Consider the following 27312-nt stretch of genomic DNA (forward strand, 5'->3'; position numbering starts at 1 on the left):
GCATAATCTGGGAAAGCGTCTTGGAGGAGATGGGATTTTCAAAGAGTTTTGAAGGCAGAGAGATATGAAGAGATAGGAAATTCCAGGCCTGAGGGGAAACGTGGGTGAGGGGTCGGTGGTGGGATAGACGAGATCGAGGCTCATTGAGTAGGTTGGCGTCAGAGGAGCGTAGTGTGCGGGTCGCGCTGTGAGAGGAAATCAGCAAGGTAAGGTAGGGAGGGGGTGAGCTGATGGAGTGGGTGAGCGCTTAGTACGGTGCTCTGCACACAGTAAGTGCTCAATAAATACGATGGATTGACTGATGAAAGTCCGACGGTAAGGAGTGTCCCGACGGTGAGGATTGTCTGGTTGATGAGGAGGGCGACCATTGGGGATTTTTTCAGAAAAATGACCCAGGCAGCAGATTGAAGTATGCATGGCATAGAGGGTAGAGCCCGAGCCTGAGAGTTGGAAGGACACAGGTTCTATTCCCGGCTCCTCCATTTGTCTGCTGTGAGACCTTAGGCAAGTCATTTCACTTCTCTAGGCCTCAGTTACTTCATCTGTAAAATGGGGATTGAGACTGTGAGCCCCGGGTGGGACAAGGACTGTGCCCAACCCGATTTGCTTGTATCCACCACAGTGCGTGGTACAGTGCCTGGCACATAGTAAGCGCTTAACAAATACCAAAATTATTATCATTATTAAGTATAGACTGGAGTGGAGGGGAGTCGGCGGCAGGGAGGCCAGCTAGGAGGCTGAGGCAGTAATCAAGTGGGATATTCATTCATTCATTCAATCATATTTATTGAGAGCTCACTCGGTGCAGAGCACTGTACTAAGTGCTTGAGGGAGTACACTAGAATGTATTGATGCCTGTCCACTTGTTTTGTCTTGTTGTCTGTCTCCCCGCTTCTAGACTGTGAGCCCGTTGTTGGGGAGGGATTGTCTCTGTTGCTGAATTGTATTTTCCAAGTGTTTAGTCCAGTGCTCTGCACTCAGTAAGCACTCAATAAATACAATTGAATGATTGAACGAACAATAAACAGATACATTCCCCGCCCACAACAAGCTTGCGGTTTAGAGGGGGGATGACAGACCTTAATATAAGTAATCAGATGACAGATATGTGCGTAAAATCTGTGCTGCTGGGACGGGGGGATGAATAAAGGGTGCAGTTTGGGTAAGTGGTAGGATATAAGTGGTAGCAGTTTGGATGGAGGGGAAAGGGCCGATTTTAGCGACGTCGTGAAGGTTGAACCGACAGGATTTGGTGACAGATTGAATGTTTGAGCCGAGTGAGAGAGATATGTCAAGGCTATGGCCAAGGTTACAGGCTTGTGAGTCAGGGAGGACGGTACTCACTACTACAATTACTGTTGCGCCTTATAATGGCTCCTGTAGCCTTCTGAGTGATTCCCAGCTCCCAACACATTGATGATCACTAAATATCCATGTGTTCCTAGTCGTCCTGCTCCGTCTGGAAAAGACCTTTCCATTTGATCACCTCTGTTCAATTTGAGCCACCTCGAAATGGAAGAAGAGGTCAGCTTTTACCCTGAGGAATCTTAGCCAGCAGACTATGATGCCCACATCCTGTAATTGTGGTATTTAAGTGCTTACTATGTGCCAAGCACTGCACAAAGAAGCACTGTAGCTACAAGCACTGTAGATACAAGCTAATCAGGTCCCACGTGGGGCTCAGAGTCTAAGTAGGAAGGAGAACAGGGACTGAATCACCATTTTGCAGATGAGGGAACTGAGGTACAGAGAAGTGAAGTGACTTGACCGAAGTCACACAACAGGCAAGTGGCGGAGCCGGGAGTAGAACCCAGGACCTCTGGCTCCCAGTCCCGGGCTCTTTCCCCTAGGCCCCACCATTTCCCATCTTTCCCTTCTACTTTGTGTACTGGTGTTGTTAAGTTTCTTGGAAAACAAGCGGATAATGCTGGGGTCACCTTCAGTGTAGTGCCACCTCTGATTTCCTCACCTCTGTAGTAGACCAGAATGATTTACTTTTGCCAGAAGCCGTTTTTTTGGACCCCAGAGACAAGTTAAAGCAAAGCAGCTTGGCCGAGTGGAAAGAGCCCAGAACTTAGAATAGTGCCAGCGCTTAGAACAGTGCTTTGCACATAGTAAGCGCTTAATAAATGCCATCAAAAAAAAAAACCTGGGAGTCCGAGGACCTGCGTTCTAATACCGGCTCCACCGCTTGTCTGCTGGGTGACCGTGGGCAAGTCACTTCATTTTTCCGTACCTCAGTTCCCTCGTCTGCAAAATGGGGTTGTCATTACCTGTTCCCCCTCCTACTTAGACTGTGAAACCCCATGTGGGACCTGACGATCTTGTATCTACCCCAGCCCTTAGGACAGTGCTTAGTCCACAAAGAGCACTCTACAAGTAGCCCGACTATTGTTATTATAAAACGTAACTTGGACCAAGTGCTTTCAGACCGAGGAAGCGCGGCGTCGTGACCCTGCGGCCGGAGCAGGTGGGCTTACGGGGGTCCCGGACCGCTCGGGGAGAAGGGGAAGGCAGTGGCCGATGCCATCTGGGGCAAGTGGATTGGGGCTTGATTTTCTTTTCCTCAGAATCCGTTCCGCCCCAGTCTTCCTGGGGCCGGGTGAATTCCTGGAAGCAGCCGTGCATCCCGTGGAGCAGAAGGAATGATCGTTGCCCTGGGCGTCCTCACAATAGCACCATGGAGTTGGACTCTGTCATGGGGATCTCAGAACTATTCTGTTCTATGAATACAAGCCGCCCTCGTATGCGTCTTTTTACAAAAAAGCTTTTTTGTTAAGCACTTATGTGCCAGGCACTGGGGTAGATTGTTGTACGGTACTTTCCCGAGCTCTTAGTACAGTGCTCTGCACACAGTAAGCGCTCAATAAATACGATTGAATGAATGAATGAATGAATACAAGACTATCAGGTTGATCACTGTTCCAAGGGGCTCACAGATTTAATCCCCATTTTACAGATGAGGGAACTGAGGACAGAGAAGTAAAGTGACTTGCTCGAGGTCACACAGCAAGTAAGCGGCAGAGTTGGGATTAGAACCCAGGGCCTCTGATTCCCCAGGCTCGGGGTCTTTCCACTAGACCAAGCTGCTTCAGTAATTCTAGGCAGGAGAGATGTTGCGATCTTTCTTGGACCTGGTATCTGTAAGGCAACCTAAAACCTTTTTCAGCATGGACTATACCATCCGTACAATGAAAGAGGAAGTCAGCTATCCCAGCCAGGGGACAACTCTCCCTGAATCCCAAGAAGCATTCATTGAGCGAACCCCAGGATCCTGAAGGCGGGCCCTGGCCGGGAAAGAGAGTCTCCGACCAGTGGTTTTGTGGCGATGTTTTCTCGATCAAAGCCAAGTCCCCCCGGCCGGGGAGACCCGGGGATTCATTTCCGAGGGGGAAGAGGCTCCTTAGCCTCCAGACGCTCTCTTGGCAGCTCTTCTGGGGATTTCCAGTTCTACTTCCATTTACTAGAAGCAGGTTTCCCCTTCCTCTCAGGGTCGCTCCTGGAGAATTTCCAGTTCTCTACCAGTCTCGACTACGAGAGAGGGAGTCAAGTAGAGTCCTTTCCTTCCATTCCTAGCTTGGGCAGTGTCTAGCAGAGCGGAAGGCAATCTGCTCCAAATCAAAACCCCCCCGTGCTGGGCACGGGGAGAGAGTCGAGGGCGGAGACTCTGGTTTACTGCACGGAAGGAGGCAATGGTAAACTGCTTCTGTATTTTGACCAAGAAAACGCTACGGATCCACTATCAGAACGGTGGCAGTTGGAGGTGGGCCGTTCGGGGAGAGATGTGTCCGTGGCATTACTATGGGTCGGACACGACTCGACAGCGTAAGACAACAGCAAGGCTTCGCCATCATCTAATAGTGAACCTATGCACTGTCGGCCAGGATTTACCTCCGTTATTATCAACCAGTGATCAATCAATCAATCACCTTCATTTAACACTTACTTTGTGCGAAGTCCTGGACTAAGCGCTTGGAAAGGACAATACAGCTGAAGTGGGAGACATATACTCCGACTGTAAGCCTGTCGTAGGGAGGGAATGTTTATTGCTGTGTTGTACTCTCCTAAACGCTTAGCACAGTGCTCCCAGCGCTTAGAACAGTGCTTTGCACATAGTAAGCGCTTAACAAATGCCATCATCATCATCATCTGCACACTGTAAGCACTCAGTAAATGTGATTGAATGAATTCTCTGCCCACAATAAGCAAATAGTCTAGAAGGGATAGTCTAGATGAAAATAATAATAATACATAATACAATATATGATATTATTGTACACTAGTACAAGAAGAAAAATTGTTTTTATGGTATTTAAGAGCTTATTGTGTGCCAAACAATGCTGTAAGCACTGAGGTAGATATAAGTTAATCAGGTTGGACACAGCTCTGCACACATTGATCACTCAATAAATTAATATGATTGAATAAATGAATAAGGCCCCTCCGTGATATTGCCGTATTTGGGCGCCGTCTGGTGGACATTCATGAGCACGACACCCCTGCGGCTTCGCTGGCCCCCTCCGTTATATTGCCGTCTTTGGGCGCCGTCTGGCGGACATTAGTGAGCACGACACCCCTGCGGCTTCGCTGGCCCCTCCGTGATATTGCTGCCTTTTTGGCGCCGCTTGGCGGACATTGGTGAGCACGGCACCCCTGCGGCTTCGCTGACCCCCTCCGTGATATTGCTGTGCTTTGGGCGCCGTCTGGCGGACATTAGTGAGCACGACACCCCTGCGGCTTTCGCTGACCCCCTCCGTGATATTGCCGTCTTTTGGGCGCCGCCTGGCGGACATTGGTGAGCACGACACCACGGCGTTGTTGCCGTCCCGTGTGCTGAGAAGCCTGTGCAGTGGGTAGCGCCCGGGCCAGGGAGGCAGAAGTTGTGAGTTCTAATCCCTCCCTCTCCACGTTTGCCAGCTGTGTGATCTCGGGCGAGTCACTTCACTTCTCTGGGCCTCGTTTCCCTCATCTGTACACTGGGGATTGAGGCTGTGAGTGAGCCCGATGTGGGACAGGGACGGTGTCCTACCGGATCTGTTTGTACAAATCCCGGCTTGGCGCAGTGCTTGGTACATAGTAAGTGCTTAACAAATGCCACAATTATTCCCTTCTTGACTGTAAGCCCCGTGTGGGCAGGGATTGTCTCTCTTTTTTGCTGAACTGTACTTTCCAAGCGCTTAGTACAGTGCTCTGCACACAGTGAGCGCTCAATAAATTAATACGACTGAATAAATGAATAAGGCCCCTCCGTGATATTGCCGTATTTGGGCGCCGCCTGGTGGACATTCATGCGCACGACACCCCTGCGGCTTCACAGCCCTTCCTGCCGGGGGGGCTTCTCTGAGGCCGCTCCGTGATAACAATAATAATAATAATGATGGCATTTATTAAGTGCTTCCTATATGCAAAGCACTGTTCTAGGAGCTGGGGAGTTTACAAGGAGATCAGGTTGTCCCACGTGGGGCTCACACTCTTCATCCCCATTTTACAGATGAGGGAAGTGAGGCACAGAGAAGTTAAGTGACTTCCTCAAAGTCACACACCTGACCAGTGATGGAGTCGGGATTTGAACCCATGACCCGTGCCCTAACCCCATGCAGCAGACAAATGGCAGCAAACCTTGTGACTCCCATGCAGCCGACAAATGGCAGCAAACCTTGTGACTCCTTTTAGACTGTGAGCCTACTGTTGGGTAGGGACTGTCTCTATATGCTGCCAACTTGTACTTCTCAAGCGCTTAGTGCAGTGCTCTGCACACAGTAAGTGCTCAATAAATACGATTGATGATGATGATGATGACTCCCAGGCCCGTGCCCCAACCCCACGCAGCAGACAAATGGGAGCAAACCCTGTGACTCCCAGGCCCGTTCCCCAACCCCATGCAGCAGACAAATGGCAGCAAGCCTTGTGACTCATTTTACACTGTGATCCTACTGTTGGGTAGGGACTGTTTCTATATGTTGACAACTTGTACTTTCCAAGCGCTTAGTGCAGTGCTCTGCACACAGTAAGCGCTCAATAAATACGATTGATGATGATGATGATGACTCCCAGGCCCGTGCCCCAACCCAATGCAGCAGACAAATGGCAGCAAACCTTCTGACTCCTTTTAGACTGTGAGCCTACTGTTGGGTAGGGACTGTCTCTATATGTTGCCAACTTGTACTTTCCAAGCGCTTAGTGCAGTGCTCTGCACACAGTAAGCGCTCAATAAATACGAATGATGATGATGATGATGACTCCCAGGCCCGTGCCCCAACCCCATGCAGCAGACAAATGGCAGCAAACCTTGTGACTCCCAGGCCCGTGCCCCAACCCCATGCAGCAGACAAATGGCAGCAAACTTTCTGACTCCTTTTAGACTGTGAGCCTACTGTTGGGTAGGGACTGTCTCTATCTGTTGCCAACTTGTACTTCCCAAGCGCTTAGTGCAGTGCTCTGCACACAGGATGCGCTCAATAAATACGATTGATGATGATGATGACTCCCAGGCCTGTGCCCTAACCCAATGCAGCAGACAAATGGCAGTAAACCTTCTGACTCCTTTTAGACTGTGAGCCTACTGTTGGGTAGGGACTGTCTCTAGATGTTGCCAACTTGTACTTCCCAAGCTTTTAGTGCAGTGCTCTGCACACAGTAAGCGCTCAATAAATACGATTGATGATGATGATGATGACTTCCAGGCCCGTGCCCTAACCCCATGCAGCAGACAAATGGCAGCAAACCTTGTGACTCCCAGGCCCGTGCCCCTACCCCATGCAGCAGACAAATGGCAGCAAACCTTGTGACTCCTTTTGAACTGTGAGCCTACTGTTGGGTAGGGACTGTCTCTATATGTTGCCAACTTGTACTTCGAAAGTGCTTAGTGAAGTGCTCTGCACACAGTAAGCGCTTAATAAATACGATTGATGATGATGATGATGATGACTTCCAGGCCCGTGCCCTAACCCCATGCAGCAAACAAATGGCAGCAAACCTTGTGACTCCCAGGCCCGTGCCCCTACCCCATGCAGCAGACAAATGGCAGTAAACCTTCTGACTCCTTTTAGACTGTAAGCCCACTGTTGGGTAGGGACTGTCTCTATATGTTCCCAACTTGTGCTTCCCAAGCGCTTACCGCAGTACTCTGCACACAGTAAGCGCTCAATAAATATGATTGATGACGATGATGATGACTCCCAGGCCCGTGCCCTAACCCCATGCAGCAGACAAATGATGGCAGCAAACCTTGTGACTCCCAGGCCCGTGCGCCAAACCCATGCAGCAGACAAATGGCAGTAAACCTTCTGACTCCTTTTAGACTGTGAGCCTACTGTTGGGTAGGGACTGTCTCTATATGTTGCCAACTTGTACTTCCCAAGCACTTAGTGCAGTGCTCTGCACACAGTAAGCGCTCAATAAATACGATTGATGAAGATGATGATGATTCCCGGGCCCGTGAGCTAACCCCATGCAGCAGACAAATGGCAGCAAACCTTGTGACTCCTTCTAGACTGTGAGCCTACTGTTGGGTAGGGACTGTCTCTATATGTTGCCAACTTGTACTACCCAAGCGCTTAGTGCAGTGCTCTGCACACAGTAAGCGCTCAATAAATACGACTGATGAAGATGATGATGATTCCCAGGCCCGTGAGCTAACCCCATGCAGCAGACAAATGGCAGCAAACCTTGTGACTCCTTTTAGACTGTGAGCCTACTGTTGGGTAGGGACTGTCTCTATATGTTGCTAACTTGTACTTCCCAAGCGCTTAGTGCAGTGCTCTGCACACAGTAAGTGCTCAATAAATACGATTGATGATGATGATGATGACTCCCAGGCCCGTGCCCTTACCCCCTGCACCAAACAAATGGCAGCAAACCTTCTGACTCCCAGGCCCGTGCCCCAACCCCATGCAGCAGACAAATGGCAGCAAACCTTGTGACTCCTTTTAGACTGTGAGCCTACTGTTGGGTAGGGACTGTCTCTATATGCTGCCAACTTGTACTTCTCAAGCGCTTAGTGCAGTGCTCTGCACACAGTAAGTGCTCAATAAATACGATTGATGATGATGATGATGACTCCCAGGCCCGTGCCCCAACCCCACGCAGCAGACAAATGGCAGCAAACCTTGTGACTCCCAGGCCCGTGCCCTTACCCCCTGCACCAGACAAATGGCAGCAAAAATTGTGACTCCCAGGCCCGTGCCCCAACCCCATGCAGCAGACAAATGGCAGCAAACCTTCTGACTCCTTTTAGACTGTGAGACTACTGTTGGGTAGGGACTGTCTCTAGATGTTGCCAACTTGTACTTCCCAAGCGCTTAGTGCAGTGCTCTGCACACAGTAAGCACTCAATAAATACGATTGATGATGATGATGATGACTCCCAGGACCGTGCCCCAACCCCATGCAGCAGACAAATGGCAGCAAACCTTGTGACTCCCAGGCCCGTGCCCTTACCCCCTGCACCAGACAAATGGCAGCAAACCTTCTGACTCCTTTTAGACTGTGAGCCTACTGTTGGGTAGGGACTGTCTCTAGATGTTGCCAACTTGTACTTCCCAAGCGCTTAGTGTCGTGCTCTGCACACAGTAAGTGCTCAATAAATACGATTGATGATGATGGTGATGACTCCCAGGCCCTTGCCCCAACCCCATGCAGCAGACAATTGGCAGCAAACCTTGTGACTCCCACGCCTGTGCCTCGACCCCATGCAGCAGACAAATGGCAGTAAACCTTCTGACTCCTTTTAGACTGTGAGCCCACTGTTGGGTAGGGACTGTCTCTATATGTTGTCAACTTGTACTTCCCAAGCGCTTAGTGCAGTGCTCTGCACACAGTAAGCGCTCAATAAATACGATTGATGATGATGATGATGACTCCCAGGCCCGTGCCCTAACCCAATGCAGCAGACAAATGGCAGTAAACCTTGTGACTCCTTTTAGACTGTGAGCCTGCTGTTGGGTAAGGACAGTCTCTATATGTTGCCAACTTGTACTTCCCAAGCGCTTACCGCAGTGCTCTGCACACAGTAAGCGCTCAATAAATATGCTTGCTGATGATGATGATGATGACTCCCAGGCCCGTGCCCCAACCCCATGCAGCAGACAAATGGCAGCAAACCTTGTGACTCCTTTTGAACTGTGAGCCTACTGTTTGGGTAGGGACTGTCTCTATATGTTGCCAACTTGTACTTCCCAAGCGCTTAGTGCAGTGCTCTGCACACAGGAAGCGCTCAATAAATACGATTGATGATGATGATGATGATGACTTCCAGGCCCGTGCCCTAACCCCATGCAGCAAACAAATGGCAGCAAACCTTGTGACTCCCAGGCCCGTGCCCCTACCCCATGCAGCAGACAAATGGCAGTAAATCTTCTGACGCCTTTTAGACTGTGAGCCCACTGTTGGGTAGGACTGTCTCTATATGTTGCGAACTTGTAATTCCCAAGCGCTTAGTGCAGTGCTCTGCACACAGTAAGCGCTCAATAAATACGATTGATGATGATGATGATGATGATGATGATGATGACTCCCAGGCCCGTGCCCCAACCCCATACAGCAGACAAATGGTAGCAACCTTTGTGACTCCCAGGCCCGTGCCCCAGCCCCATGCAGCAGACAAATGGCAGCAAACCTTCTGACACCTTTTAGACTGTGAGCCTACTGTTGGGAAGGGACCGTCTCTAGATGTTGCCAACTTGTACTTCCCGAGAGCTTAGTGCAGTGCTCTACACACACTAAGCGCTCAATAAATACGATTGATGATGATGATGATGACTCCCAGGCCCGTGCCCTAACCCCATGCAGCAGACAAATGGCAGCAAACCTTGTGACTCCCAGGCCCGTTCCCCAACCCCATGCAGCAGACAAATGGCAGCAAGCCTTGTGAATCCTTTTAGACTGTGAGCCTACTGTTGGTTAGGGACTGTCTCTATATGTTGCCAACTTGTTCTTCCCAAGCGCTTAGTGCAGTGCTCTGCACACAGTAAGCGCTCAATAAATATGGCTGATGATGATGATGATGATGATTCCCAGGCCCGTGAGCCAACCCCATGCAGCAGACAGATGGCACCAAACCTTGTGACTCCTTTTAGACTGTGAGCCTACTGTTGGGTAGGGACTGTCTCTATATGTTGCCACATTGTACTTCCCAAGCGCTTAGTACAGTGCTCTGCACAAAGTAAGTGCTCAATAAATACGATTGAATGAATGAATAAGTCACTTGACTTCTCTGGGCCTCAGTTCCCTCATCTGTAAAATAGGGATGGAGACTGTGAGCCCCACGTGGGACGAGGGACTGTGCCCACCCCGATTTGTTTGTATCGGTCCCAGCGCTTAGCACAGTGTGAGGCCCGGTAGCGTGCAGGAGGCTGCCGTCTGCGGGCGCCCTCAGGTGGACATTGCTGAGCACGACACCCCTGCGGCTTCGCTGGTCCCTCCGTGATATTGCTGCGTTTTTGGCGCCGTCTGGCGGACATTGGTGAGCACGGCACCTATGCGGCTTCGCGGACCCCCTCCGTGGTATTGCTGTGCTTTGGGCGCCGTCTGGCGGAGATTAGTGAGCACGACACCCCTGCGGCTTTCGCTGACCCCCTCAGTGATATTGCCGTCTTTTGGGCGCCGCCTGGCGGACATTGGTGAGCACGACACCTCTGCGGTGTTGCCGTCCCGTGTGCTGAGAAGCCTGTGCAGTGGGTAGAGTCCGGGCCAGGGAGGCAGAAGTTGTGAGTTCTAATCCCTCCCTCGCCACGTTTGTCAGCTGTGTGATCTCGGGCGCGTCACTTCACTTCTCTGGGCCTCGTTTCCCTCATCTGTACACTGGGGATTGAGGCTGTGAGCCCGATGTGGGACAGGGACGGTGTCCTACCGGATCTGCTTGTACCCACCCCAGCGCTTAGTGCAGTGCTTGGTACATAGTAAGTGCTTAACAAATACCACAATTATCCCCTTCTAGACTGTAAGCCCCGTGTGGGCAGGGATTGTCTCTCCCTTTCGCTGAACTGTACTTTCCAAGCGCTTAGTACAGCGCTTTGCACACATTGATCGCTCAATAAATTAATATGATTGAATAAATGAATAAGGCCCCTCCGTGATATTGCCGTATTTGGGCGCCGTCTGGTGGACATTCATGAGCACGACACCCCTGCGGCTTCGCTGGCCCCTCCGTTATATTGCCGTCTTTGGGCGCCGTCTGGCGGACATTAGTGAGCACGACACCCCTGCGGCTTCGCTGGCCCCTCCGTGATATTGCTGCCTTTTTGGCGCCGCCTGGCGGACATTGGTGAGCACGGCACCCCTGCGGCTTCGCTGACCCCCTCCGTGATATTGCTGTGCTTTGGGCGCCGTCTGGCGGACATTAGTGAGCACGACACCCCTGCGGCTTTCGCTGACCCCCTCCGTGATATTGCCGTCTTTTGGGCGCCGCCTGGCGGACATTGGTGAGCACGACACCACGACGTTGTGGCCGCCCCGTGTGCTGAGAAGCCTGTGCAGTGGGTAGAGCCCGGGCCAGGGAGGCAGAAGTTGTGAGTTCTAATCCCTCCCTCCCCACGTTTGCCAGCTGTGTGATCTCGGGAGAGTCACTTCACTTCTCTGGGCCTCGTTTCCCTCATCTGTACACTGGGGATTGAGGCTGTGAACCCGATGTGGGACAGGGATGGTGTCCTACCGGATCTGCTTGTACCCACTCCAGCGCTTAGTGCAGTGCTTGGTGCATAGTAAGTGCTTAACAAATACCACAATTATCCCCTCAGTAACTGAGCCTCAGTTACCTCATCTGTAAATGGGGATTGACTGTGAGCCCCACGTGGGACAACTTGATCATGTTATATCCCCCCAGCGCTTAGAACAGTGGTTTGCACATAGTAAGCGCTTAACAAATGCCATCATTATTATTATTATTGGAGGTCAGCTGTCCCTACCAGATTAAGCCCATTCCACCCCATAATTGCCCTAAAAGTCTTCTGCCAATCAGAACAGTAGTTGGCAATAGATTGTAAGCCATCCAGACTGTAAACTCATCATGGGCAGGGAAGGCGTCTACAAATTCGATGGAATCGTACACTCCCAAGCGCTTAATCCAGTCCTCTGCACATAGTGAGGGCTCCATAAATATCAGAGATTGATCGGTAAGGAGAAATGAAGATGTGAGATTTTCAGACCCAGCAATTTTGGGAAGCCACATCCCTCCCTATCACGTTTCCGTCTTCCTGTGGGACAGTGGAAGTGAGGTTATCTCCGGAATGCCAGACTAGCCTTAAAAACGGGGCCAAAATGCTGACAGCACAGGTCAATAGGTCGGCTTTTATTGGGCAGAGCAACAGAAACATCATCCGTGGTATTTATTGAGCGCTTACTGTTTTTTAATGGTATTTGTTAAGCGCTTATTTTGTGCCAGGCACTGAACTAAGCACTGGGGTACGTCCAAGGTAATCGGATTGGATATAATCCCTGTCCCACGGTGGGGCTCACAGTCTCAATCCCCATTTTACAGAGGAGGGAACTGAGGCCCATAGAGGTGAACTGACCTGCCCAAGGTCACACAGCAAACGAGTGGTGGAGTCAGCACTAGTACCCAGGTCCCGTGGCTTCTCCGCCCTGTACTAAGCTCTTGGGAGAAGACAAGCAGAAGAGTAGGTGGACAAATTCCCTGCCCACAGTGAGCTTAAAGTCTAGAGGGGGAGACAGATATTAAAGTAAACCCACAGGACTTCATCAAGTGGAATAATTGTGATTATTCCTAATGTACTCAGCTGCCTCACTAGAGGATCAGTTTATCAAGAAGCGCTATTGATTTACTGAGAGTTCTTGTAACGATGCGGGAAAGAGACGCATCAGAGTTTCCACATTCTGAACATAGAGGGACCCAACCAAGGCCCTTAAGCGCTTAGTACAGTGCTCTGCACACAGTAAGCGCTCAGTAAATACGATTGAATGAAAAGGCCGCGTTCGGCAACTACCCTGGATGCCCTGGATCCTCAATATGGGCGACCCAGTGGGGAAAAGAGGCTTCGTGGTAATTTCCTTGTGGGCAGGGATCACGGGAGCCCGTTGCTGGGTAGGGATTGTCTCTATTTGTTGCCGACTTGACCTTTCCAAACGCTTAGTACAGAGCCCTGTACAGAAGAGTACTATCGTTTGATTGATTACTTGGTGAGAAACCCTGACGCCTCAAAAATGGCAGAAGTTAAACAGGAATTCAAGTATGTTGGGCCACGGAAAGCCTTGTATTTTGAATCACATTATGATATTTAACTTCAAGGCCTTTGATTTGCACAGATGAAAATAATGTAATTTGAGGGTGTTCTTTTGACAGGTACCTTTTGAGCAACAAAAACCCTAGGAACCTAAGTTTGTTTTCAGGAATGGGGATGGCTGTTGTTGGGGGGGGGGGGCGGGGACATGGGACTGTCTCTCCCCGCTTGAGTCTATACTTCACTCTGCTACCTGGATTATCCGGGCATGTCACTCCCCTCCTCAAAAATCTCCAGAGGTTGCCTATCAAACTTTGAATCAAGCAAAAACTCCTCACTCTCGGCTTCAAAGCTGTCCATCCCCTCGCCCCTTCCTACCTCACCTTCCTTCTCTCCTTCTCCAGCCCAGCCCGCACCCTCCGTTCCTCTGCCGCCGCTAACCTCTTCACTGGGCCTCGATCTCGCCTGTCCGCCGTCAGACCCCGGCCCACGACCTTCCCCTGACTTGGAACGCCCTCCCTCCACACATCTGCCAAACTAGCTCTCTTCCCCTCTTCAAAGCCCTACTGAGAGCTCACCCCCTCCAGGAGGCCTTCCCAGACTGAGCCCCTTTTCCCTCTCCTCCTCCCCATCTCCCCCCACCCGCCCTACCTCCTTCCCCTCTCCACAGCACTTGGTACAGATTTATAACTCCATTTATTTTACTTGTACATAGTTACTACTCTATTTTATTAATGATGTGCATATAATTATAATTCTATTTATTCTGATGGTTTTGACACCTGTCTACATGTTTTGTCTTGTTGTCCGTCTCCCCCTTCTAGACTGCGAGCCCGTTGTTGGGTAGGGACTGTCTCTAAATGTTGCCTAGTTGTGCGCTTAGTACAATGCTCTACACACAGTAAGCGCTCAATAAATACATTTTATTGAATGAATGAATAGAAGTCTGGTCTTTCTTGCTCCCAAGATCGTACGCTATCTACGAGGCCACGCTGCTGCACTATTCTAAGCACTTGGGAGAAGTACAGTACACCAGAGTTCATTCATTCATTCAATCATATTTGTTGAGCGCTTACTGTGTGCAGAGCACTGTACTAAGCACTTGGGAAGTACAAGTTGGCAACATATAGAGACGGTCCCTACCCAACAGCAGGCTCACAGTCTAGAAGGGAGAGACAGACAACAAAACAAAACATATTAACAAAGTAAAATAAATAGAATGAATATGTACAAATAAAATAAATAAATAGAGTAATAAATACATACAGACATCTATACATGTTCTCTGCCCACAAGGAGCTTACAGTTAAGAGACTACTATTATTATTATATCTGATAAACGCTCACTGATAAAGCAGTGTTTTAAGCGCTGGGATTAATCAGGTTGGAGGCAGTCCCTTTCCCACAGGGAGCTCACAATCTGAGTAGGAGTAATGACTCCCCATTTTACAGATGAGGAAACCAAGTCCCAGGAAAGTGAAGCGACTCATCCAGAGTCACTCAGTAGACAAGTGGTAGAGGCAGGATTAGAACCCAGGTCCTCTGACTCCCACTAGGCCACGCTGCTCCTCGGAGCCTTCGGAAGAACAGAGGCGACTGGAACAGTGCTTTGCACATAGTAAGCGCTTAACAAATACTATTATTATTATTATTATTATTATTATTATTATCTGGTCTTCTGGGCTCCGTGATGGTCAGATCCAAGACCTGGGTCTCTGTGGCCCCTGCGAACATTTAAAAGTCTCCTCTCCAGCCTGTCAAGATTAAAGTTTAGCTTTTGCTTGGCGGTTAATGGCTTACTTAGGATTTTCCATTTCCACCTCCTGACCTTGCGGGAGACAATGTCATCTGTTTTAATCTAACTGCAGTGGGGGTAAATGAGGCTTTTTGTGCCCTGGAGCAAATTTCACACCCTGAGAGCTGAAGGGGCCTGGGTGGTGGAGATAGAGAGAGGTCTGGGATGGTCAGGGGGCCGGAGTGGTAATTCATCCATTTAGTCGTATTTATTGAGCGCTTCCTGTGTGCAGAGGAAGGTGTTTGAGGTGGCTAGGGAATTAATTCATTCAGTCGTATTTATTGAGCGCTTACTGTGTGCAGAGCACTGGACTAAGCGCTTGGGAAGTACAAGTTGGCAACATATAATAATAATAATAATGATGGTATTTCTTAAGCGCTTACTATGTGCAAAGCACTGTTCTAAGCGCTGGGGGGGTTACAAGGTGATCAGGCTGTCCCACGGGGGGCTCACAGGTTTTAATCCCCATTTTACAGATGAGGGAACTGAGGCCCAGAGAAGTGAAGTGACTTCCCCAAAGTGACACATATAGAGACGGTCCCTACCCAACAACGGGCTCACAGTCTAGAGGGAAATGAACCTTCTCTCCATCTTGGCTGCCCCTACCTCTGCCTTACCCCATCCATTTATTTTCTTCTTCTTTTTTTATGGTATTTGTTAAGTGCTTACTTTTAGTCTTTTAGACTGTGAGCCCACTGTTGCGTAGGGACTGTCTCTATATGTTGCCAATTTGTACTTCCCAAGCGCTTAGTACAGTGCTCTGCACATAGTAAGCGCTCAATAAATGTGATTGATGATGATAAGTGCCAGACATTGTACTAAGCGCTGGGGTAGATACAGTATAGTGCTCTGCACACAGTAAGAGCTCAGTAAATACGATTGAATGAATAAGTGAATGAAACTAATCAGGTTGGATACAGTCCAGGTCCCACACGGGGCTCACGGTTTTAATCCCCATTTTAATCCAGTTATTTATTCTACTGTAGAAGCGGCGTGCCTTGCAGGACAGAGCATGGGGCTGGGAGTCAGAGGTCCTGGGTTCTAATCCTGGCTCCATCACGTACCTGCTGTATGAACTTGGGCAAGTCACTTAACTTCTCAGTGTCTCAGATACCTCTTCTGTAAAATGGGGATTAAGACTGTGAGCCCCATGTGGGACAGGGACTGTGTCCAACCCGATTAGCTTGTATCTACCCCAGCGTTTAGGATAGTGCTTGGCACATAGTTCTTAACAGTGCTTAGAACAGTGCTTTGCACATAGTAAGCACTTAATAAATGCTATCATTATTATTAACAAGTACCATAATAATCATAACCATAATTATTATTTTTATTATTACTGGGAGAGTTTAATGAGAGAAACAAAGGCTGAGACTTCAGTCAGTCAGTCAAACAATCCATGGCTTTTATTGAGCACTTACTGTATGCTGAGCACCAAACTAAGTGCTTGGATAGGAGACTGTGAGCCCCATGTGGGACAGGGATTGTGTCCAACCTGATTATCTTGTATCTACCCTAGTGTTTAATACAGTGCTTGACACATATTAAGTCCTGTGTGACTTTGGGCAAGTCACTTAACTTCTCTGTGCCTCAGTTACCTCATCTGTAAAATGGGGATTAAGATTGTGAGCCCCATGTGGGACAACCTAATCACCTTGTATCCCCACAGCACTTAGAACAGTGCTTTGCACATAATAAGCACTTAATCAATCAATCAATCGTATTTATTGAGCGCTTACTGTGGGCAGAGCACTGTACTAAGTGCTTGGGGAGTCCAAGTTGGCAACATATAGAGACGGTCCCTACTCAACAGTGGGCTCACAGTCTAGAAGGGGCTCACAGTCTAGAAGGTATTAACAAATACCATCATTATTTACAAATACAGTCATTAACAAATACTGCTCTGCGGGACCGTTATTAATTCCCATCTCCCCGTCTAGACTGAAAGCTCAATGAGGGCAGGGACCGTGTCTACCAACTCCAACTCTGTTATATTGTACTATCCCAAGTGTTTGGTACAGTGTTCTGCCCACAGTAAGTGTTTAATAACTAAGCGCTTAACAAATGCCAACATTATTATTATTATTATTATTAATAAGTACAACTGATTGATTTAGGAAGACAAAGCTGCATTGAAAGCCCTTCTTCGCTCGGGTGCCAGGGCTGGCCTGGCATAGACATTGTGCAGAAGACTCTGCCAGGGCTGAAGCAGCAGTAGCAGCATGGCACAGTGGCTAGCGCCGGGGCTTGGGAGCCAGAAGGTCATGGGTTCCAATCCCGGCTCTGCCACTTGTCTGCTGTGCAGCAAGCCACTTCGCTTCTCTGGGCCTCAGTGACCTCATCTGTCAAATGGGGATGGAGACCGTGAGCCCCAGGTGCGACGGGGACTGTGTCCAACCCGATTTGCTTGGATCCACCCCAGCGCCTATTACAGTGCCCGGCACATCGTAGGCGCTTAACAGGTATCATAATTATAATCATGATTATCATTTGAGCTCCAAAGGGCTAGACAAGAAGACCGCCGAAAACAACCTTCTAAACGGGAACTTCCTCTTCAGGAGGCAACCTGGGGAATTCCAGGATAGCAGGCCATCTAATTTTATTCCCAAGGTTCTTCGACTTTGATCTGTCAGGCTTGAAAAATCCCTGGGTTCTCTAGCTTCTGGGTCCCCGGCAGAATCAGAAATTTAGGTAAAAGATCCGACCAGGAGAAATATGTCACCGTCGTTTACGCTGAACATGGCAAGTAGATATGGGAAAGAGAGAATTCAGTTTGAAGAAAGGGGCTGCCAGGAACGAATGTGTGAGATGTTGGGGGAAAATGTATTTTGATACAGCAGAGCCAAGCCCTGTGCTAGGACTCTCTAAGAACTTTTCACAGTAGTCGGTCAATCAGAGGTATTTATCGAGCGTTTACTATGTGCAGAGCACTGTACTAAGTGCTTGGGAATGACACGTGTCCACCTGTTTTGTTTTGTTGTCTGTCTCCCCCCTGTAGACTGTGAGCCCGTTGTTGGGTAGGGACCTCTCTGTCTGTTGCCAGCTTGTACTTCCCAAGCGCCTAGTGCAGTGCCCTGTGCACAGTAAGCGCTCAATAAATGCAATTGAATGAATGAATGAAAGTAGAGGGAAGCAGCATGGCCTAGTGGCTAGAGCCCGGACCTGGGCGTCATGGGTTCTAATCCTTGCTCTGCCACTTGTCTGCTGTGTTGCCTTCGGCAAGTCACTTCACATCTCTGGGCCTCAGTTCCCTCATCTGTAAAATGGAGATTAAGATTGCCAGCCCATGTGGAACAACCCGATTACCTTGTGTCTACCCCAGCGCTTGGCACATAGTAAGCGCTTAACAAATACCATAACTATTATTATTACAATACAACAGAATTAGCTGACATGTTCCCCGCCCATAATGAGCTTAGAGGGGGAGGTAGACATTGGTGTGAATAAATCATTTATAATAAATAATGTCAAGTAATTGAATAGAGGTGAATAATCTCTCATGGTTCCCTCATCCCACCCCTCTCTGTCCCTCTTGCTCTCTCTCTCGATGTCTGTGCCTCCTCCTCTACCCGCAGGCAAATGAGGTGACGGACAGCGCTTACATGGGGTCTGAGAGCACGTATAGCGAATGCGAGACCTTCACCGACGAGGATACCGGCACCCTAGTGCACCCCGAGATGCACAACGAGGTGGAAACGGACAGCGCCATCGACTCGGCCGTGCACTCGGAGATCGCCGACGCGGCCGAGGAACCGGAGAACGGGTCGTCGCCGCTCACCCCCGCAACGTACGTACCACGGGACGGCCTCCGCCGGCTTCCCCAGACGATCGCCCGTCGGGCGCCACAGACGTCCACCTCTCTGGGGCAAGAAGTTCATTCTCTTTATCAGTGGGGTAGGCCGGGCGCTGTACCAAGCACTTGGGGAAGGGCATCGGAGCAGGATGCGAGGAGGAGCCCTCCGGGTGCTCACGGTCAAATCGGGGAGACGGGCAGAACTCCTCTACAGACGGTGAAAGGCGAAGGAAGGCCTAGACCGAGCAGGAAGCAGTCTGAACACATCAGAACGAAACAGAGTGAAAAATAAAAAATGGGCTGGATTGGGTGCTGCCAGGGCCGCACGGGGCAAAGGGAACAGCTGCTTGGAAAATTCAGTCAGTCATTCAATCCGGGACATTTATTGAGCACCTCTTAGGCCCTTGGCACTGGGTTAAGCGCTTGGTGGCGAGACCAACATTCCCTGCGTTCAGGCTGCTTACTGTCAAATGGGGGCCACAGACACAAGCAACGTGAGAAGCAGGGTGGACTAGTGGTTAGAGCACGGGCCGGAGAGTCACAAGGACCAGGGTCCTAATCCCGGCTCTGTCACTTGTCTGCTGTGAGGCCTTGGGCAAATCACTTCACCTCTCTGGGCCGCGGTTCCCTCATGGGAATCTTAATGGGGGTTAAGACTGTAAGCCTCACATGAGTATCAACTCGATTTGCTTGTATCCATTCCCAGCGCTTAACACAGTGCCTGACACATAGTAAGCGCTTAACAAATACCATTATTATTATAATTTCTTTCCCTGACTTCAAAACCTTATTGAAGGCACATTTCCTCCCAGAAGCCTTCCCTGACTAAGCCCTCCTCTCCGCCTACTCCATTCTGCGCCGCACTGACTTGCTCCTTCATTCATCCTCCCTCCCCCCTCCCCCAAAGCAGGTCTGTATTTGTAATTTATTTATTTATTTATCTATTTATCTATCTATTTATATTCATGTGTCTCCCCCTCTAGACTGTGAGCTCACTGTGGGCAGGAATCGTGCCTTAATAACAGTAACTATTAAGCACTTGCCGTCTACAAAGAAATGAGCAAAGTATTGGGGAAGATGCAGTTCAGCAAACCGGTCTTCATTTGGCCAGGGGGGAAGGAAAAAGGGAAGCAGTTGTTTACCATCAGGCAGGGAAAGGGCCAAGGGGAAACATCCTTCATCCTCAGTCCGGGCACCGCAGGAATGTTGACACGGGGAGGTCCCCGGGTGATTGCGGAAATAAGATTTAGCCGTGCTGTCTTTCCTGGACGTGCTTGCAGATTGGCCGTTATTAGATGTCCGCGCTGGAATTCTTCTGTAAGCAAAAACAGGCCACAAGAAAGTTCTGCTTAGACTGTGAGCCCCATGTAGGACAGGGATTCATCATCATCAATCGTATTTATTGAGTGCTTACTATGTGCAGAGCACTGTACTAAGCGCTTGAGAAGTACAAATTGGCAACATATAGAGACAGTCCCTACCCAACAGTGGGCTCACAGTCTAAAAGGGGGAGACAGAACAAAACCAAACATACCAACAAAATAAAATAAATAGAATAGATATGTACAAGCAAAATAAATAGAGTAATAAATATGTACAAACATATATACATATATACAGGTGCTGTGGGGAAGGGAAGGAGGTAAGATGGGGGGGAGGGATTGTGTACAACCTGAATATCTTGTTTCTACCCCAGCACTTAGTAATAATAATAACAGCTGTGGTATTTGTTAAGCACTCACTACGTGTGCCACGAAGTGTCCTAAGAGGTGGGATGGATACAAGCAAATCGTATTGGATACGGTCCCTGTCCCACATGGGGCTCACAGTCTCACTCCTCATTTTACAGATGAGGGAACTGAGGCCCAGAGAAGTGAAGTGACTTGCCCCAGGTCTCACAGCAGACAGGTGGCAGAGTTGGAATTAGAACCCACGACCTTCTGGCTCCCAGGGTCATGCTGTATCCCTACAGGACTTGGCATGTAGGAAGCGCTTAACAAATACCACAGTTATTATTATTAATAATGATGATGATAATAATAATAATGAAACGTTATTGGCTCTGAGGAGGGCCGTCGTGGCACGGACCTTGCCCACCTTCCTGGGGGGAATCAGCACTTTGTAGACATGAAAGACTGCATTCCGAAATTGGCTGAAGTGAGGTAGGATGAGGCGAGCTGATTGAGGGCTTCAATCCCACCATCCCATCTCTTCGGGCCTCGGTTTCCCCCTACTAATGGTGGTATTTGTTAAGGGCTTCCTGGGTGCCAAGCACTGTCCTAAGTGCTGGGGTAGATGCAAGATCATCAAGATTGGGCATAGTCCCTGTCGACGTGGGGCTCACGTTCTAAGTAGGAGGGAACAGGATTGAATCCCTGTTTTGCTGATGAGGCCCAGAGAAGTGAAGTGTTTTGCCCAAGGTCCCACAGCAGGCAAGGGGCAGAGCGGGGATTAGAACCCAAGTCCTGTGACTCCGAGGCCTGGCCTCTTTCCCCTAGGCCACGCGCTTCTCGGACTACATCTGCCGCCCTGCTGCCCTAGGCTGTGAGCCCGCTGTTCGGTCTCTATATGTTGCCAACTTGTACTTCCCAAGCGCTTAATGCAGTGCTCTGCACACAGTAAGCGCTCAATAAATACGATTGAATGAATGCCCTCTCAGGACAGCAGGGAAAAGGGTTTTGATTATTCACAAATATCTGAAGGCGGGAAATTCCTCCAAGTCACTGTACATTCCACGTATTGTTTTCCTTGTTCAGTTTCCATGGAGCCCGGCTTGGCACTTTAAGCCCCCAAAGTCCTTTGTCTAAAGCAGCCCAGAAACTCGCCACAGGTGGATAGAAATCTTGGTTGGAAACCGTCGGGAACAGCGAGCGGAGACCTCAAACCAACTGTTTCTTGTCACCGGGTGACTCAGTTGTCAATTATTTGGAATTCTGAATACTCCCTGGGGTTGGTTGTCCAGCTGCCTTCGGGGAAGGCTACCGTTTTTAACCTTAGGACCCCATCGGGCTCAGCTGGAAAAGCATGGATAGAGCCCAGGCCTGAAGACCTTGGGCAAATCATTTTGCCAGGTCTCGGTTTCCCTAATGGTGATGAAGACAGTGAGCCCCGACTGGGACACGGACTGTGCCCAACCTGATTGCCTTATATCTACCCCAGTGCTTCAAACAGTACCTGGTAGACGCTTACCAAATACCATGAAAAAAAAAATTTGGAGTGCTTATTTTTAGATGGAAAAGTATTAAGGGACTTGAAATAAGAATAGTGAACTGGCTGACCTGAAAGTGGGCAGCGATTGTGTTCTTTAGGATGGTAAACTCACCACAATTGCTTGCTTCCTCTAACGCGATCCCTCTGTCCCACGCAAACCCGCGGATGGGCACTCGGAACCTGGGAGAAGCGAGCTTTAGCGTTTGATGAGGGAACGGGATCTTGGATCTAATCTTGGAAGCCACCACAGGCTGTCTGATGGGAATTGTTTCTCAGAACTCCGGTCGCTGGCTTCTTGGGGAAAGTAGAGAAGCAGCGTGGCCTAGTGAAAAGATCCCAAACCTGGGAGTCAAAGGACCCAGATTCTAATCCCTCCTCTGCCGTTTGCCTCCTGTGTGACCCTGGCCATGTCACTCAGCTTCTCTGTGCTCCGGCTTCCTCTTTTGTAGAATGGGGATTCAATTCCTGTTTTCCCTCATACTTAGATTGTGAAACCTGATTGTGGTGGGGAACTGAATACCTGGTATCTGCCCCAGGGTTTAGTTCAGTGATTGGCACCTAGTCAGAGCTTAACAAATACCAGTTAATTGATTAAGGGAAGGATTTAGGTGATTGGCTATCCATAGAGGGATGTGTCTGTGTGTGTGTGTGGGTGAGCATGAGCCCAAACACTCATTAAATAAGAGACATGTGTCCTGTTAAAAGCTAAGCATGTTTTCTGTGGCTAAAACATCCTGAATTCTGCCCATTTCCCCCTGGGTTTTAAAGGTAGCCGGAAGGCACATAAGTTAAATCAGGGAGGGCTTGTCAGCATTTCAATACCTTCTTTTTGTGTGTGTGTATGTGCCCTTTGCTCCCTCAGATCCCACCCACACGGCCTGCCTCTGAGCTCCGCCCTCCACAATCACTCCATCGTGACCGTGATTAGCGGGGAAGAGCACTTTGAGGACTACGGAGAAGGGAATGAAGCCGAACTCTTCTCAGAGAACCTGTGTGACGGAGAGACCGCCTTTAACAGCTCCTCTTTCCTGTCTCCCAGGTAAAGCCCAGGCCAGGCGGCGGCAGCGGGAGGGGGCGGCTGCCCAAATGGCCGCGCTCGCTCGGCCCCGGGTCCCACCTGGTTCTTAAGGAGGAGCGAACTTAGTGAAGCAGCCCGGGGTGACCTCATCCATCACCTCCGGTCCGGCGCTTTGGTCATCGAGTGTCGACCGAAGTACCGTCTCCCGGCCCATCGCACCGAGTCCCACAGTGCACTTCTGTCCCCGGTGGCCCCGAGCTCTTCATTCTCCGACTACTGCTCAACCATATCAGTTGTATGAGTTCTCTGAGAGAAAAATGAAATATGTTGCAATATAGGTTTTAATCCCTTGAAGGGGAACGGCATTTACAGTCAGAATTCTTCCCGTCGGCAATTTACTCAGCAGTTTGCCGCTTTCTTTTCATTCATTCAGTCGTATTTATTGAACGCTTACTGTGTGCAGAGCACTGTACTAAGCCCTTGGGAAGTACAAGTGGGCAACATATAGAGACAGTCCCTGCCCAACAGTGGGCTCACAGTCTTCTCTGCCATAACATGGTTCTGTGCTCAGTGTCCAAACCTTTCAGAGGCATCCTGTCCTCATCCAGTCAGTCAATCTTGTTTGTTGAGCGCGTAGTCTGGGCAGCGCTCTGTACCCAGCGCTTGGGAGAGTACGGTAGAGTCAGTTGGCGTGATCCCTGCCCTCAGGGGGTCTTACAGTCCAGCGGGGGAGATGGACTTGAAAACAGATTACAGGTAGGAGAAGCAACAGAGTGTAAAGATCTGGACATAAACGCTGTCAGGAATGGGAGCTGGAATGAACACGTAAGTGCTTAGTGGTTGAGGACTCGAGGGCAGAGGCGATGCAATCCTCAGGACCCCAATCTCTACCGACTCTGTTGTATCAGCCTCTCCCAAGCGCTCATTACAGTGCTCTGCACGCAGTAAGGGCTCGATAAATACCATCGATGGATTGCATTAGGTGGGGAAAGAGGGTGGAGAGAGAAGAGATTAGTTAAGGAAGTCCTCCCGGAACAGCTGCAATTTTAGAAGGGCTTTGAATCAATCAATCAAACAATCAGAAGTATTTATAGAGCGCTCTTTCACGATGGGGAGAGCTGTGGCCTGTTCGATAAGCAGGGGAAGGGAGTCCCAGACAGGAGGGAGGGCGTAAACAAGAGGTCGAAGGAGAGAGAGATGAGAGGGAGGCCCAGTGAGTCGGTTGGCCTTAGGGGAGCGACGTGTGGAGATGGGTCGAAGCTGAAGAGGAGCGAAGCTAAGTAGGAGGGAGAGAGCAGATTGAATGTTCTCTTTCTTTCTGGCCCCAGCTCTTATACCGGCCACCTCCCTGGCGACAGGAAGGCTAACCTCTTGGAGAATCAGTCAATCACTCAATCATATGTATTGAGTTTCTACCGTGTCCAGAGCACTGTATCAAGAGCTTGGTTGAGTCCAAAATAAAAGCGTTGACAGACACATTCCCTTGCCCACGATGAGCTTGCAGTCTAGAGGTGCCATATGGAAGAACTGCCGTATATTTCTGTGTATATGTTACATATGTGTATATATTTCATATGTGTAATATTACATATGCATCTGTAATTTATTTATTTATATTAATGTCCGTCTCCCCCTCTAGACTGCGAGCTCCCCATGGGCAGGAATGCGTCCGTTTGTTATTATATAGTACTCTCTCAAGCATGTAGTACAGTGCTTTGCATACAGTAAACGCTCAATAAATACTATTGAATGAATGAATGAATGTTGGCCCAGTGCACTGTTCAGGACCTTCCCACAAGCCCAAGCTTAAAACTAGCACAGACCCAGACCGGAAATGTTTAATTAATTGATTACGGTATCTATTAAGCGCATGCTGTACGCGCCGGACTAGATACCCGGTCATCAGGTTGGGCACGGTACCTCTCCCACGTGGGGCTCCCATTCTAAGTAGAAGGGAAGAGGATTTAATCCCCATTTTACAGATGAGGAAGCTGGGGCACAGAGAAGTGAAGTGACTTGTCCAAGATCACACAGCGGCAGACAAGCGACGGAGCCGGGGATTAGAACCCACGTCCTTGTCACTCCCAGGTCCGTGCTCTATCCACGTGGCCCCGCTGCTTCTCAGGACAGTAGTTGTTGGTAGTAGTAATAGCAGTGGTAGCTAAGCCCTGGGAAAGAAGGCAGAGGTCGGAATTAGAGATAATAATAATTGGCATTTGTTAAGCTCTTACTGTGTGCCAGGCCCTGTGCTAAGCGCCGGGATGGATCCAAGCAAATCGGGTCCCTATGCCTCATGGCGCTCACGTTCTTCATCCCCATTTTCCAGATGAGGGAACTGAGGCCCAGAGAAGTGCAGTGACTTGCCCAAGGCCACACAGCAGACAGGTGGCAGAGCTGGGATTAGAACCCATGACCTTCTGACTCCTCCCAAGCCCATGCTCCATCCACAAGGCCATGCTGCTTCTGGCCCCTCTCCCTCAGGGGACATGATTCACGGTCTTTCTGTTGGCTTGAGGCTCATTTTTCTGTGGGGAACTGATGTCTGAGGGCGATGGTCCATCATGTTCTGTCGGCCTGGTGCAAGAGGGATGTGAAGGAAGGCTGAAATTGCTACGGCAAAACAGGACGGTGAATGGTATATAGGATTTTACCCCACTGGGAATCAGTCAGTAGGTATTGATTGCGCAGCCACCATGTGCACAGCACTGTACTCTGTGCGTGGGAGAACAGAAACCTAATAGTAATTATAATTATGGTATTTTTAAGCACTTATTTTGTACCAAGCACCCTACTAAGTACTGAGATAGATACAAAGCAGTCAAGTGTGGGTTAGTCGAGAAGTAGCGTGGCTTAGTGGAAAAAGCCCGGGCTTGGGAGTCAGAAGGCGTGGTTTCTAATCCTGGCTCTGCCACTTATCTGCTGTGTGACCTTGGGTAAGTCACTTGACTTCTCTGTGCCTCAGTTACCTCATCTGGAAAACGGGGATTAAAAGTGTGAGCCCCACGTGGAACAACCTGGTTACCCTGTATCTACCCCAGTGCTTAGAACAGCGCATAGTAAACACGTAACAAATATTATTATTTTTATTGTCAGACACAGTCCCTGTCTTTCACGGGGCTCATAGTCAATCAGTCAATTAGCTGTATTTATGGAGCACTTACTGTGTGCAGAGCACTGTACTAAGCACTTGGGGGATCATAATATAACAGGGTTGGTAGATACATTCCCACAGTTGGAAGGCGCAGTTCCTGGCCACAAGGAGTGTAAGAATGGAAGCTATGTCCCCCCTCTTCCTCTCTTCTTCCTCAGAAGTAAAGGTTCTGATTGTTGAATGAGAGCTGATGATCAATGCGTATATCCCTTCAACCTACCCGAAGTGGGTGTCTCTCACTGCGGGCCGACAATCTGTCCTCGTGCGGAGCGGATTTTTGTCCTCCGAATGGAAACCTGGAGGTAGGCCTCACGGTCTAGTCCCGGCATGCCAGTCGATCAGTCAGTGGTATGTACTGAGTGCTTGCTATGGTATGGTATGGATTGAGCGCTCTTTCGAGTTCCAAGCAAATAGCCGCCTCACTTCTTCTCCGCCGAAGAGTTTTAACCAAGAATCAGGTTTGGTTTCTAAAGGGAAAGGTAGTGGGGTTTGGGGCTGAATTGGAACTGGCGAGGTCCAGGAAGCAGGTGGGTTCCCGGCAATCGGTAGCCGTCGCCCGGAACCAAGCACGTGTCCAGGCTAATTGTGGGTAAGGGGCTAGGATCAACGTGCCACTATTTCTCCAGTCACCGGGTCCCCGTTCCGCTTTCACCCCTTTTCGGGTGGGGATTCCTGGTGGGTGCAAACACTAAAGAGAGAGTCAGTCCCTCCAAGGTCTTTTGGGAGACCTGTCCCCGGGCCTTTGTCTTGGAGTCCCTTGCCCAATTTGGAGAGGAAAGACGGCTCCACAGCTCACAGGGCCATGCCCACAGTCTTTTAGACTGTGAGCCCACTGTTGGGTAGGGACTCTCTCTATATGTTGCCAATTTGTACTTCCCAAGCGCTTAGTACAGTGCTCTGCACACAGTAAGCGCTCAATAAATACGATTGATGATGATGATGCCCACAGGGAGCACCTTTCTCTTTGCGACCTTTCCCCTGGGAGATGCGCCTGCAAAACGGCCACCTTTTGGCTCAGGCCACCTTAGGCTACGTGAGATCAAATCTGCTGAAATAGCAAAGGGAATCTTTCATTCCAGGGACAGAACGTCTGGGGATTTTGTCTAGTGGGGAGAGAGAGACTTAGTTAGATCAGTGAGTTAAAATTCTTTGGCAGAATGGGACCTCTCT

General features: G+C 49.5%; 1 protein-coding gene across 6 annotated transcripts in view; it reads left to right on the forward strand.

Moving 5' to 3' along the window:
- Positions 1-27312, forward strand: part of LOC119942875 (calpain-15-like) — a 161583-nt gene that overhangs the window by 62245 nt on the left and 72026 nt on the right. For all 6 annotated transcript variants that reach the window (XM_038763897.1, XM_038763898.1, XM_038763899.1 and 3 more), the window contains 2 exons: positions 18546-18757; positions 22836-23012. In XM_038763897.1, the coding sequence (XP_038619825.1) occupies positions 18546-18757; positions 22836-23012 (389 nt within the window). The remainder of the gene's footprint in view (positions 1-18545; positions 18758-22835; positions 23013-27312) is intronic.

This window comes from Tachyglossus aculeatus, chromosome 21, assembly GCF_015852505.1.
Source record: "Tachyglossus aculeatus isolate mTacAcu1 chromosome 21, mTacAcu1.pri, whole genome shotgun sequence".
Taxonomy (NCBI): domain Eukaryota; kingdom Metazoa; phylum Chordata; class Mammalia; order Monotremata; family Tachyglossidae; genus Tachyglossus; species Tachyglossus aculeatus.